This window comes from Mesoplodon mirus (assembly GCF_964341445.2).
Source record: "Mesoplodon mirus genome assembly, chromosome: 5".
NCBI lineage: Eukaryota > Metazoa > Chordata > Mammalia > Artiodactyla > Ziphiidae > Mesoplodon > Mesoplodon mirus.
The window spans coordinates 92,502,411-92,517,603 of record NC_138980.1 but is presented as its reverse complement, the minus strand read 5'-3'; the positions used below and the strand labels follow the sequence as shown (position 1 = coordinate 92,517,603).

The 15,193-nt window shown below is 40.1% G+C and overlaps 1 protein-coding gene across 2 annotated transcripts in view; it reads right to left on the bottom strand.

The window, feature by feature from the left end:
• Positions 1-14,374, bottom strand: part of DCP2 (decapping mRNA 2) — a 51,575-nt gene extending 37,201 nt beyond the window's left edge. For both annotated transcript variants that reach the window (XM_082621910.1, XM_082621911.1), the window contains exons 1-2: positions 14,186-14,374; positions 2,049-2,200 (exon numbers count right to left, since the gene is read on the bottom strand). In XM_082621910.1, the coding sequence (XP_082478036.1) occupies positions 2,049-2,200; positions 14,186-14,238 (205 nt within the window). In that variant the 5' untranslated portion in view covers positions 14,239-14,374. The remainder of the gene's footprint in view (positions 1-2,048; positions 2,201-14,185) is intronic.
• Positions 14,375-15,193: the final 819 nt, after the last annotated feature.

Genomic DNA, 15,193 nt, shown 5'->3' with positions numbered 1-15,193 from the left:
TTATCTAATTCCGAATCTGGGTTGGATTAGTCTCTTCGCTATTCCTACTGAACCCTATGCTACCTTATCAAAACCTAACAGACTGCAATGTAATCACGTCCTTTCCTGTCTGTAATCTTCTTGAAGTCAGCAACCAAATCTACCTTGTTCACTGCACAATGCCTGGCCCACAGGAAGCACTCAATTATTGAATGAAGTCTACCACACTAGCAATAAAAGTTTTTTCCTCCATATAAATGAATTAAAAGAAACTTAACTAAAACAGAGGCTTTTTTTTTTTAATAACAAGGGAAGTTTTTAAAACTCATGTGCACACACACACAAAATCTTACCCAGAACCCCAAAGTATGTATAGTTGCTCTGGTAGAACCCTAAGTCTATGCAAAACAGACCAAAACCGCAGAAGACAACTTTCCTGTTTTAATCACGTTTATAGCTCCTTAAAAGCAAAGTCTTCTATGATTTCTTCATAAAACCTGCTACCAAGACTTTAACAAAGACAGTGCTCAACAGTACTTCTATTCCCCTTTGATTTTTTCATTTACTTCTCCATATTTAATCTGTCAAACAGCTTGAGTATTTCTGCCACTGAAATCTGTCTCTTCTGTCTTTTCTTTGTAGTCCCTCTACTATGGTTCAGGACCTTACTGCTCCATATCTCAAGTATTTAACAGTCCTTGTGGTTCAACCTGTCCTGCCAAATAAGTTTTCTTGAATACCATTTTCAAATGGTCTGAGTAATATTCTTGACTTAGCCTTGCTCAAAAACTTTCAATGGTTAACAGTAATGCAGAATAAACAGAGTTTCATCCATTTTCTACAGAGCCCTAAGGGGTTCCTTATTTCACACAGTTCAAGAAAAAGCACAGGGAGCTGAGTATGAGGGTTATTTTAGGTCACCTATCCCTACTCCAACTCTACTCCAACTAGTGTAGTACAGTGAACTTGTGGGTACAATTGCATCTGAGCACATGATTTATGGTTAAAAACAATGACCTAAAAAATAAAAATCAAAGCAGTTTGGCTCAGGATTTAAAACCCCACAAATTCCCCCTATATAACTTCCATCCATATCCCCTCTTGTATCCCTGTAAGAAACTCAATACAAACTAATTTACTTCTCAAAATATCTCTTATCCTTTCCAACTCTCCAATTTTGCTCAGTCCCTTTCCTTTACCTGCAACATATTCCCCACTCCAGCCTGTTTAGAAAATGCTATATTCCCTTAAAAATATAGCTTTGCCTAAAATCTTTCCACCTTTTGCCAAATTCTAAAAACACTTAGTATAAGAAGCATTAGCAATTCATCAATTTTGTTGCCTTGTGACATAGCTTCTTTTATAATCTTAAATATTCATGTCAATCTTATAATTAATAAATGATGACAAGTTTCTATTTTATTTGTAAATAGGGAGGAACAAAACCTTCTCTAAAGGCAAGGACTTCTTTGAATTTGCCACAGACCCCAAAACTGCTTTGAAAACAGCAAGTACTCAATAATTATTTAAGAATTTCTATCCCAGAAAGGTAGTAACCTGAATAAAGATCATCCAGTTAAGTGGAATACCAAGAGGAATGTAAAAAACAGATCAGTTCTAGAAATAGGCTGGCTACATATGAAAAAAAAGAAAATCAAATTTAATTCTAATTATCACTGCACATTTTAGGGGGTCCTCAACGTAAAAATAAGAATACAGTTGGCCCCTCAGTATCCAGATATAGGACCCGCAGATACCGAGGGCTGACTGTACTTTGCCATTTTACACAGTCTAAGGAACCTGAGCATCCATGGATTTTCATATCCTGCGGGAAGTGGGGTGGTCCTGGAATCATCCCCATAAATACCGAGGTACAACCGTACTATCAAACTGTGCCTACCACAATCAGGCACAAACCATAAATACATGTTTTACATTTTTGACAATTTTTAGAAATCAAGTATGTTTTATCTAAAAGGTTATAAATCTCAACAAGCAAAAGAAAATTTGTGCTAAAATACCTTATTAATAAGAATGAAAGACATTCATTATAGTAATAAAAAGGATATCAGCTTTAGCAAAGTCTCTTATCCCACACTGAGGTAATCCTGGTGTGTTCTGCATGTAGAAATCCAAGTAAAACCAATGGGCAAGTTCAATCTGAAAACACACTCGGATAGCATTGTCTCTTTCCTCGCTGGGAATATGCAAAATAAATCGGCTGTCAAAAACAAAAAACATACAAAAATTACATTTACAAACCATAACAATTTATTTTAACCTTTTTAATTGCTTCACTCCTGACCCACCAACATAGAAAAGGGACTCAGAGCAGTACTGATCAAGGAAGCAAAACTGGCAGGAAATTACTACAGGGAAGATGAGTCTTTAAAAAAAAAAAAAAGAAGAAGAAAAAACAAAAAAACAAAACAAAAAAAAAAGAAGAGAGATATCACATATATCTCATTCATAATAGAATTTTTTTAAGAGGCCATCTACCCTCTGTTCACAAGTACAGAGATAAACTTAAGAGCTCTCTAACAATAAATTAAAGGTGAGCAAGAAAACAAACTTCACTAGGATTCCCTCCCATGTCTGGTAACATTTTCAAAGAATATATGCAAATATATTCATATACTCAAATAGAAAAGATGTTAGCTGCTTAATCTTCATATTTAAAGTATTACAAAAAAAATTAAAGAAATCATTAATAGACCAGATTTCCCAAGAAGCTCATCTGAAGAACCTGAGTTCAAAATAACTTGCAAATATACTCACTTTTAAAAAAACCTAAATTGTCTTTTCCAAGTGCATTCAGAGGGAGGAAGGGACATTTATTTTAATACGTAGTATAAGTGTGCACTATATTAAATACACATATGTATATATATGATTAAGATAATTAACCCCTTTTATGCAACAAGTCAAAATTCATGTGATCTACAGGCCTCATTAAGCAACCACCATTAAGCTTCTTCCACGCTTAGCATTTCTGTAATCTTTTTTTCTAGCGACCTTTAGAGACAGACTGAAGTACATAAAAGAAATCCACTGGTTTTTAGAGTCTTTTTCTAAAATTAAAAATAGCATCACCCAGTTTGATCACTTACACTATTCACTAGCTGTGGTGCTAAATGTTCTTTGTTGTTTTCAAGTTTCAAATCAAACCTCAAAAAAAATGCTTTTAAATTATAAAAATAATGTAGCATTCCAATAGGGGATTGAATAAGTAAATGTTAAGACAAATGTATGTACAATAATCTACAATTCAATATAGAAAAACAATGGGGAAAGGAGCTTAAAACTGCATCTACACTAAAACCAAGACATGTAACATACAACGCTAATGGCATAATCTAAGATATAAAAACCTGAGCTCTTCCATACGGCATTCAAGATCCAGTGCCTGCTCACCTACACAGCCTCTATCACTCTGTAAGGTTCTTTATACCCAGTGATACCTAATTCTTAGTAATGTCCTAAATTGCCATCCACATACTATATCTATTCCCTTCTCTTGTCCATCTAGCCAACTTATAATTCATCCCTCATGACTTAACACTGTATCTCCTATATAGGTATATCAGACTCCTCTGAACAGATTTATAAACTCTTTCAACTCCTCCATTATAGTAATTATCTAATTTTTACTATCACTGTCCATAAACTCTTCCAAATTACTTCACTGAGATATCTGTGCATACTTTTATTCCCATAGGCTAGCAAATTGTCTGCATATACTTACAGTGACATACTGATAGTTACAATTTATCTTTGAAAGTAAGATGGAGTAAACTCTGTCCCTCCCATAAAACGTATAAAACCTGGACAAAATACATGGAGCAGCTGTTTGAGGACTGTGAAAAGTAAACAGCAGAAGAATGACTGGGGAGGAGGACGAATATTCAAATTTACCATTTTTCACCCTCCAATATCCACTAGCTGGATTGAGGGTTAGAAGTGACCTCCAAAAGCCCTCAAGGATCAAGAAAGGCATCTAAAGGAATCTCTTAACACTCGGAGACAGTGGGTGAAATTCCCCCTCTCTTTTCTCCATTCTCTCATGCCCCAGCGCCCAAGCAATGCCACACTGGTTAGACGTGGCAGCAACCGTGGCTATAACAGGGATCCACAGAGACTAAAACTTTGATGGACGGGAACCTTCCTCTCCGATAGCAAGAGCTGGGAGGTCCCAAGAGATGAGGGCCAACATCCATTGCTTATTTTACTTCTAACCTCCAGCTGCTTGGTCCCAGGCATGAGCAGAGTCACATGAAATGTGCAGTAGAGCGCCTTTCCATTTTTGCCATTTTTCAATATTCAATTTCCTCAAAAAGGGGAGCCAAGAAGTACCAGGGAGGTAGCAGAAAAGGAGCAGCTCAGGAAAATGGTCCCACGAAATTGTTTATGAACTCTGAGGCTCAACCCCAAACCACACAAACTTGGATTAGAATACAAACAGCATACCACACACTTTGTGAGCTGAACGATGTATGAGACAGACCACTGCCCAAGTCTCAGACTAGCCAGTAGATGATACACAAAGACAAAAAGCACTGCAAAAACTAGCCTTCTTTTATCTGATTTTATTTAACTTACACCAAGTCTCAAAAAAAACCACCTGTCTGCTATTTCTTATTTTCTCAGTTTAGGACATTTTCTATTGATCTCCATTATGGAAGCTGAAGAATTAACAACTCCAGTCCTCCCACTCTCATTCTACACACCATTCTCATCTCTCCATCTTCCCAACAAATGATATCTTAGTTTGGTTAGTTTGTTAACTTCAGCACTATTGACACCTGGAACTGATAACTGTATGTTGAGAGGAGCTGTCCTGTGTGCTGTAGGTGTTTATCATTATCAGTAGCCTCTGCTTATTAGATGTCAATAGCACTCTCCAGTAAGCTGTGACAACCAAAAAGATCTCCAGCCACTGTCAACCTTCCCTGAGGGGAGCAAAATCACTCCCAGTTGATAACCATCGGGTTAGATAAAAAATTCAGTCTTTACATTACTATGACTCTGCAAACGCAATTCAAGACTAAGCCATGTGACAAGCTACGATTGTTTTCCCTTTTAAGCACAATCCTTTGTTCTCCCACTAATTAATAAATGTCTTATTGTCTTTGCTTTGTTTTCTCTATACTTGTCACGAACTCAATCTTCCACTAGTTTCCTAAATTTTTTTTCTCAAGATGTTAATTCAGACACATCTGTTTCATCTTTTTTTTTTTTTTTTTTTTTTTTTTTTTTTGCAGTATGCGGGCCTCTCCCGTTGCGGAGTACAGGCTCCAGACGCACAGGCTCAGCGGCCATGGCTAACGGGCCCAGCCGCTCCGCGGCATGTGGGATCTTCCCGGACCAGGGCACGAACCCACGTCCCCTGCATCGGCAGGCGGACTCTCAACCACTGCGCCACCAGGGAAGCCCCATCTGTTTCATCTTGAAGACTATTCCTGAGCCTTCTGATCTGTTCCAGTCTGGAGTGGCTGTCACTTCACATAATACACGTCTGTCATTCTATGCTATCCTTTCACTAGCATCCTATAGTTCCCAACGCCTCCATCCTGTATTTTTTTTTAATAAATTTATTTTATTTATTTATTTTTGGCTACACTGGGTCTTCGTTGCTGTGCGCGGGCTTTCTCTAGTTGCGGCGAGCAGGGGCTACTCTTCGTTGTGGTATGCTGTCTTCTCACTGCAGTGGCTTCTCTTGCGTGCAGAGCACAGGCTCTAGGCCCACGGGCTTCAGTAGTTGTGGCACACTGACTCAGTAGTTGTGGCTCGCAGGCTCTAGAGCACAGGCTCAGTAGTTGTGGCGCACGGGCTTAGTTGCTCCGCGGCACGTGAGATCTTCCCCGGACCAGGGCTCGAACCTGTGTCCCCTGCATTGGCAGGCGGATTCTTAACCACTGCGCCACCAGGGAAGCCCCATCCTGTATTTAGATCTGTTTCTTATATCCTGTCTTCCTCCTAATTAATGTACTTCCTATTTTCACGAAGTACATCCTCCCATGCCTTCTGGAAAAAGGATGCAGGGGAGATTAATATTAAGACATGGTGAATTTGAGACTATTTTTATCCTCACACTTGACACCTTGGCTAGGTAAAGAATTCCAGGTTGGAAATCATTTTCCTTCAGAATCCTGAAGACAGTGCCCGCTCCTGCCAGCCTATAATTTTGATGTGAAGACTGAAGCCACTCAGATTCCTTTGTCCAACCTGTTTTTTCAGACTGGAAGCTTCCAGGTTCTTCCTTCTATCCTCAATGTTCTGAAATTTCCCAGTTGTCTATTATTCATCCACTGCATCACCCATTCAATGGACTTTACCTATTTAGAAACTCACCTCCTTCAGTACTAAAGGACCTCATCGACTGATCCTTTGATTCTTCACTTTTCTCTGGTATTTCCTATCTCTAATTTCTCAAGCCCCCTTACTTTCAGGAAACGGTCTCTTGCAAGCCATCTATTGAGGTTTTTGTTTCTACTCTCATATTTAAAATTCCAAAGGCTATTTTTAATTGTTTAAATTATGCTTTCACAGATAATTCTGTTATTCCATGACTGTAAAAACCTACCTATCTAAGGAGATCAATGTAGTTCTGAGGGGTTTTTTTGTTTTAAAGTTTTCTTCTATCTACATAGTTTGATTCTTTTCAGTTGCTTTTTTTGTTGTTGTTAGTTTTATGCTCTACTTTTTGTGTTGAGGTCTATTTCAGATGTTCGTATTTAATGTGATAGACCACAAAGCTAATTAGGAAGGTTGTCAAACTATGAGGCACCATTTAAGGTGATCAGGCTGAGCCATTTAATCAAGGAACCTCCAATGTTAGTATTTTTAGGTGTTTCCTCGTGGGCTAGTCAGATCATCTAGACAAGAGCCTTCCAATCTCCTATCTGGAGGGTAAAGCCCAGGCTGCCACATCCTGGGAGCTGAGCAGGGGAAGAAGGATGGTTTTCAATATGTATACAGGATGCATAAACTCACTTCTGCCACTTTTCAATATTCTCTAATTCTGAAGTAGACTGACTACTACAGTAGTCTTTCACTCTATCAGGTCTGCTAAGTCATATGCCACTTTCCCTTCTGCTGTACGGTTTCCAAGTTTTGCTGCTCATCTCTTCACCCAATCTTCCTTTTCTTGTGGGTTATGCATTTAAAATTGTTAAACTTTACTCTTTTTGTGGAGTAGATGTTTGTGTTCAGTCTACTATCTTTAACTAGAAATTTGCATTTCAGACTTCCCTGGTGGTGCACTGGTTAAGAATCCACCTGCCAATGCAGGGGACACGGGTTCGAGCCCTGGTCCGGGAAGATCCCACATGCCACAGAGCAACTAAGCCCGTGAGCCACAACTACTGAGCCTGCGCTCTAGAGCCCGTGAGCCACAACTACTGAGCCTGAGTGCCACAACTACTGAAGCCCATGTGACTAGAGCCTGTGCTCCACAACAAGAGAAGCCTCTGCAATGAGAAGCCCACGCACCGCAACGAAGAGTAGCCCCCACTGGCCGCAACTAGAGAAAGCCCGCGTGCAGCAACCAACACCCAACGCAGCCAAAAATAAATTAATAAAATTTTTTTTAATTTGCATTTCAACAAATTTCTAGAGGATACTAACCACAATCTAAAATGGGGTAAGAAAAAGCCTAAGACAGAGAAATCCAATCCCATTCCCATCCCAATCCAGAAAAGCCCCAAATGAAGAAAGGTAAGCTGGAAGATGGGAATAGAAATAAAACTTTTTAAAAAGGGTAACGAGAGGTCTATTTATGTAATAGGAGAACATCCACTCTTCTTTCATTCCTGACAGTCAGAAGTTTCTCCTACAAAAGGTGGGGGAAGGAGGAACAACACCCAAGGCCCTTTTCTAACTTTAGCAGACAGGTTTGAGTGTTGGCACCCCAAAGCAAAACTCCTACACACTGGTATTCAAGGGTCTCCCAGCATAAAAGTCAGCTCCCTATCTACTCTCATAAAGAAGCCTATCAACAAGTAAGTCCCTCTACAGCCTCATCTTAAATATGAAACAGCAACCAAAAATCACCCAATGTCTAAGGAAAATCTAATTCATGACAAAGAAAAAAATTAAACACATTAAAAAACTGGTTGTGAAGAAAAGACAGTGTTGAGGATATCTCCTGGAGCCTTAGTACTGAAAGTGGGGACCCTGGACCACCTGGAAACATAACTGTGAGAAGAAAAAGAGACATTTCAGTCATATACGGACTCAGAAAGTTTACTCTCTAATGACCCCCTCAAAGGAAATTACTTTAGAATGTACACCAGCAAAACAAGAATGAAAACCATGAAAGCATAAAACAGGATTCAAGAAAGAAGAGATACAACCTGGGAGAGCTGGGAAAGGGAATTCTAGTGTGCCAGTTGTTTGGCAAGACTAAGAAGCAACCAGTCCAGATTAGACTAAGAGAGTGGAGATCTCCAAGACGGCATTCTCCAGGAAAAAAGAATTCTGTAGAACAGTAGACACTAGTATGAGGGTAAGACCAAGGATATAATAAAGGAGCAGGGACTTCCCTGGTGGTGCAGTGGTTAAGAATCCGCCTGCCAATGCAAGGGACATGGGTTCAAGCCCTGGTCCGGGGAAGATCCCACATGCCACAGAGCAACTAAATCCGTGTGCCACAACTACTGAGCCTGCACTCTAGAGCCTGTGAGCCACAACTACTGAGCCCACGCACCTAGAGCCCAGGCTCTACAACAAGAGAATCCACCGCAATGAGAAAACCGCGCACCGCAACGAACAGTAGACCCCACTCGCCGCAACTAGAGAAAGCACGCACACAGCAACAAAGACCCAATGCAGCCAAAAATAAATTAAAAACTTTAAAAAATAAAAAAGAATCTTTAAAAAAATAAATAAAAAATAAAGGAGCAGATGAGGGGGTGATGGTGGACGGCAGCAAGAAACTTTGGGCATGTTGGGGGAGAAGGGTAAATGTGCAAGAGAATCACAGTCCAAACATGAAGCAAAAAGCCAAAATTAGACCAAAAGGGGAAAAATTATTTCAAGAATAGCCAGAAGGAATCAAGGAATAATGAACAAAGCATATGCTTCCTTCTCCAAAAGAAAAAATTAAACTGTATTATTTTGAGCAATTTGTAGAATGTAAGAAAAGAGAATTCATTAGGACATTCATTGTCTTTCAAGATTCTTACAAAAGGATCTTGACTATGGCCAGATGGAAAAGAAACAAAATCCTAACCATTGTAGACTTGCCTCTACTGTGAAAAATATTTACATAGTAATACTGCATAACAAATGCCATTATTATTATTCAGCTTTTGCAATCAACCAGTAGCAAAATGTATAAGATTTCATAAGGTTACAAAATGCAATGTAAATACTATCAATCTTAATTTCTATTTTAAGTTCACCTGGATAGAAACTGAGGGAATGGGTAAGAAACGGAAGAAATGATGGGGCACTAAGTGCCTCACCTTATCAAATACAGACTCAAGAGACACTGAAGTCCGTAAAACAGAAATACAACTTTAAGTATATTAAAGTCACGAAGGTAACCAATGGAACGATTTAAAATAGTGATATAACTGTACTGGAAGTAGGACAAGGGCAACAGTAAGTGTAAACTAAACCCTCACTTAATAATCTACCAAGATACACTAAATCCTCAATTTAATATCTAAAGTTGGTAGCAACTGGTGCAAGTATACTTTAAAATATTGAAATATCCACCAGAAGAACTGAACACAAAACAGGTAAAAGTCTGGAGAGCAGAACTGGGATAAAAGGGGTAGGGCAAGAGACTGTTGCTTTTCATTTTATAAATTCATCTGTACTGTTTGATTTTTTTTAAACCTTACAGATGAGTACATTTTTTAATACTGAAAGGCTAACTTCTTTAAGAAACTTTGTAAGAAATAGGAAATTTTGATACAGGAAAATTAAACTTCAATGCTTTCATTCTGTGAATGTTTTTGATCTGTTTTAAAGATTTAAAAGTGTTTGTATATACATACATATGTATATTTTAATAGCTAAAATAAAATGCTTTCCACAATATTTTGTTATGGGAAAAATTTCTCCACCTAACAAAAATGTCACTTTTCCAGTGTTCCCATAGATAGACAAAGCATTAGCACAAGGACTACAATTAATACAAAAATGTTTCCAGTGAACTGAACACTAAGATGGCAAGCTGAAGATAAACACAAATTATTTAATTAACCTATATGATCACCAAAATAGCAGCAACATTAGTTGCTAGAAAATACCTTTCTCCTTTTAACACTGGAGTGGCTTTACAATTTAATTCTAACGGGGCTTATAAAAAACTCCAAACACTTCTTTAAGAGAAATAACTTACCAAACTGCAGTTTTCAGTTTTTACTTTAAAAACATGCTTTCCAAATCTTTAATAAGATTATTTAAATAGTACCGGAAAACTATGTATTTTACTTTTAACGTCAAAAATCATGGCGCACTGAAGGCAAATATCACCATAAAATGGTGCTGATTTACTTTTTTACATACACGTACATGTTTTATTATAAAGTAATTTTGGTTCACTAAAGCATTTTAGACCAGAGTCTTCCCTTCCTCTCCTCCAATTCCATTTCACCCAGAAGTCACCAGTTTTATCAGTTTGGTGTATATATTACTTTCAGACTTCTCCTGTGCATGCACACAAACATACATATACAAAACATTTAAAAATTTGTTTTAACAAAGGGCATAAAATGACTAGTTATTACCCTCAGTAGTATATTGTGTACATTTTCAAGACACAAACATTTTCCTTCAGTTTACTGTTTGCTAACTGCCTGAGGAATTTCTAATGGCTGCACAGTATTCCTGTAAATGAAATGTCCCATATTCAACCACCTGAAAAATAACATTTCATGTCTTAGGTTATAAGCTGTCTAATGGTTATAAAGTCACATCTTGAAAATTTAGGTCTCTTGCTCTAATGTTTCACATAAAAATCACTCTCAAATTTTACATTCCTCCAAAACATATTAATATATGGTCAATAACTGACATAGACAAGATTAGCAGGACTATGTAATTTATCAAAAATCAAAATAACACAAAGCAAAAAAACCCTTACAGGTACTGATCATAAGAAGTAAAACTGGAGAAAATACAAAGGGAGTAAAAACAAGAGTCAAGACCAAACTTATAAATCAGCAGGTACTTAAAAAATAAGTATAGGACTTCCCCAGTGGTGCAGTGGTTAAGAACCCGTCTGCCAATACAGGGGACACGGGTTCAAGCCCTGGTCCAGGAAGATCACACATGCCACGGAGCAACGAAGCCTGCGCACCACAACTACTGAGCCTGTGCTCTAGAGCCCGCGAGCCGCAACTACTGAAGCCCATGCTCCGCAACAAGAGAAGCCTGCACACTGCAATGAAGAGTAGCCCCCCCTCACCGCAACTAGAGAAAGCCTGGGCGCAGCAACAAAGACCCAACGCAGCCATACATACATATATACATAAATAAAATTTTAAAAAATCTTTAAATTAATCAACAAAGATATTATAAATATTAACTTGAAAAATGGTATTACTTTTAAAACCTCAAGTTTTAAGAAATGGTTATTTGGTTTTAAAACGGAGCAGGAGCCTTCCTGGGAAAAGACATCCCCACCCCCTATCAGTCACCTCTTATTCAGAGAAAAGTTTTAGCCTCTTAGACTAAATTTGGTTCAGAGAAGCAAGAAAATGCAGAAACAAAGGAAAGCAGTCTAGCATGACAAAATAATAATGGCTTAGCCATAAAACAAAGTCAAGGCCCTTTAGTTCCTCCTCAAGGCCTACAGATAATATCCTGAGCCATATCCCAAAGTTGTTTTGCAGAAACTAAAACCCCCACCAGGTGGAAGAAGTCAACTGTATGCTAACCACCAGCAAGCAGACCTCAGACCCTTGAAACCAGGTTGATAATTTGAGATTTCTAAAATGCCACCCTGTTACCTCACCACCAACCTATCAGAAGGATGTCCACGAGCTGATTACTCACCCTGGACCCTTTCCCTCATCTTGCCTTTAAAAACCCTTCCCTGAAAGCCATTGGGGAGTTTGTCTTTTGTGCATGAACTGTCCATTCTTCCTTGCATGGCCCAGAAATAAATGCAGTACTTTCCTTCAACCACAAACAGTGTCAGTATAGGCTTTTCTGCACCTCAGGGGAGTAGACCCAAGTTTGGTTTGGTAACACTTTCACTATTAGTTTAACAAGTAGCTAGCCCTAATTTTTAAACACATCATTCTTACAGAGCCAAAACACAGTAATTACAAAAAGTTTTCTTAAAGGAAAAAAAAGAAATTTTTCTCGATTCTAAAAAATTTGTATAAAATAGTTTAAATACACTAACTACAAAAACAAGTAAGAATCTTTAACACAACAGATGTTTAACATGAAGTCTACAAAACACAACACCATTATTTTTAAGTAAGATTACACACATAAAATCAACCACCTTCATAATGGTGATATGACTTCTTTAAATGATGTAATCCTCCGTAATATACAAAATAAACCCAATACTAATGGGGCAATTAGTTTAGATGCCAATTAGTTTAAAACTGCACCTACCAAATCTTATACTGTAAAAAGTATAAGATTACCCATCTTTTCTAAATCACCTGTATCCCTATTAATTCATACATAAACTATTGCTCACCTTTCCAAATACTACTCATATTTAATTTTTCTAACTATAAAATGTACATCCTCTAAAAAATCTTGGAAACATGAATAAGAAAATAAAAATCATAATCCCACATCTGGTATATGTTCTTCCACTCATTTACCTAAGACAGACATCAAACCTCTTTAAGAAAAATGATCATAGAAAATGAGTGCCTTTTAAGTGGTTCATTCGAGTCTATCGTATTCCAAAAGTTATAATCATACCATCACTAAAGAAGTACAGTGACGTTAATTCTCAGTGGTTGCTGAATTAGTCTATTTACTTATCTACATGTACTTTTCTCTTGTGAGGATATAACATTAGACTTGACTTCCTATTTCATCCACCTGCGTAGGAAAAAAGCAGACATTAAAAAGGCCTAGGTCTTAAATCTTGATTTTCTAAATTAAGATGAATGTGATCTTGTGTAAATTACAACCTGAGTCTGTCAGATGAAAATGGAAAAAACTGCACCTACCAAATAGGGTGGTTTCGAGGATTAAATGATACATGTGAAGAGCGCAGCCAGTGCCTGCCTGGCACTCAGTAATAACTCCACAAGTATTAGTTCTTCCTTTCCCATTAAAAGAGGCGTGAATGCGACACAACTACTAAAAGTCAGACTTTTAGACATAAATACGTGAAATGTGTTTGTTTTAATCAGAGCTTTCACTCATTTGTAATTAAAATTACTTCACAACCCACTTACACCGACGACAACTCAGGGTATTACTGCACCAAAATGAGTTCCTTTTCCTGAAGTAAAATTTTAAGGCCATTTTACACTTGCTTGGCTATCTGAAATCATAGCCAACAAGAGAGAAGAACGCAGGAAATTTCTCTTGTAAAAGTACTCCATGAGTTAAAACCCAGCGGTTGAGAATTTCCTTTAATAAGGATAATTAAGAGACTGGGGCGGGGGGGAGGAACTCCAGGCTTTTTTTCCCACTTCCAATGATAAGTTTGGGGATGAACAAAAGAATAATTCTTTACAGCAATTCACAGAGAACGCCACAGACCCATAAGAATACTCCGGGGTAAAGGTAAATTTGAAAATTGCTCCCTGCGTAGGTCCGAGAACCTTGGGGTCTTTCAACAGAATTGGGGAAATGAGATGGAGGGAGGAGGGGGTAAAACGGTCTGTGAAAGCCAGAGAGCCAGAAAAAGCAATGGGAGGGGGGAGGGGCTGCCCCCAAAATGCCAAAGATCCAGGCTTTGGCAAAGCGCCTTCGCTTGCGGGGAAACCAAAGTAGTTGGGGAACTAAGAAAATGAGGAAATTCCAGCGCTGCGCGAGGAGGAATGGAGGGGGGCGTGAGAAACAGGGAGGCTGCGGCGGAAAAAGAGGGGGGTGTCGTCCGAGATAAGGGTCGAGGGGGAAAGGGAGCAGCGGCGGGACCGGAAAGCCCGGACAAGGATGTGAGCCGGGGGGAGGAGACGCGGAGGCGTCCGGGGTCGCCGAAACTTGGAGAAAAAGAGCAGGGGACGACAGGGGGCCGGAGCAGCGCGGGGCGCCCCAGTACCTGCAGAGATCGTCCAGGACGCTGCAGGGAATCTCCACCCGTTTAGTCTCCATGATGAGGACCCACAGCAGGAGCAGTGCATCCCGGCTCCGCGCGGCCGGGGACCGAGGGTACGACACGGAGAGCAGGCAGCAGCGGCGGCTGCGGCGACGGCGGCGGCTCCAACGAAAACGAGAGGGGGAAGGGGCGGGACCCGCTCACTTCCGCCCGGCTCCCTCAGCCAGGGACGCCGAGGCTGGGCCGCGGAGCGGGGGCGGAGCCCCGGGAGCCACGCCCCTGCTCTGCTTGAAAGGGCCAATGGGAAGCTGGAGAACCGGCAGCCTGAGCAAGCTAAGCCAATGAGACGTTTGTTTATTGGTCCGTCGGCTCCAATCCGTCTTCAAGCTGTTCAGTTGCTACTCAGAAAACCAACTTCCCGCCGCCTTGGACTGGGCCTTGAGGTGGATAGGCGCATGCGCACCATGCCTCCTTCGCACTGTTAGGCAGTCTGGAGGGCTCAGGTCTTCCCACTAGATCCCAAGACCAGTATCCAGGACTTCGACGTGGTCTGCACCACCGCTCCGTGACCGAGCAGGCGCTCCGACCTCTGCACTGCAGAGCCCGTGGGCGCTTTCAGCACGAGTGTGCATGCGTGGTTTCTGTCACCAGATATCCCGCGCACACACTCACCGCCGCCCCCAGCAACTCCAGGCCAAGGGCTGTCTCCTTTCGCTGCCAACCCCCAAGAGAGTTGTCATTTTTGTGGTGGCTCACCTCGTTCACTCTGCGGGCTTTACCCCAGTATTTGACACCCTGTAAGATCTCAGAAAATATGAATTGATTGAACCTGAACTCTGGAATCTGCATTCCACCTCCTGCACGCTCACACACACCACTCCAACTGGCTAGTCCTCATTCATTCCACATCTTGCTTATTGGAGTCCAATCCATTTGGGATCCTTGGAGACACTCTGGATGCATCCATTTCTCAGCTTGCTCCTTTTGTATCAGACCCACAGGCCCACACAC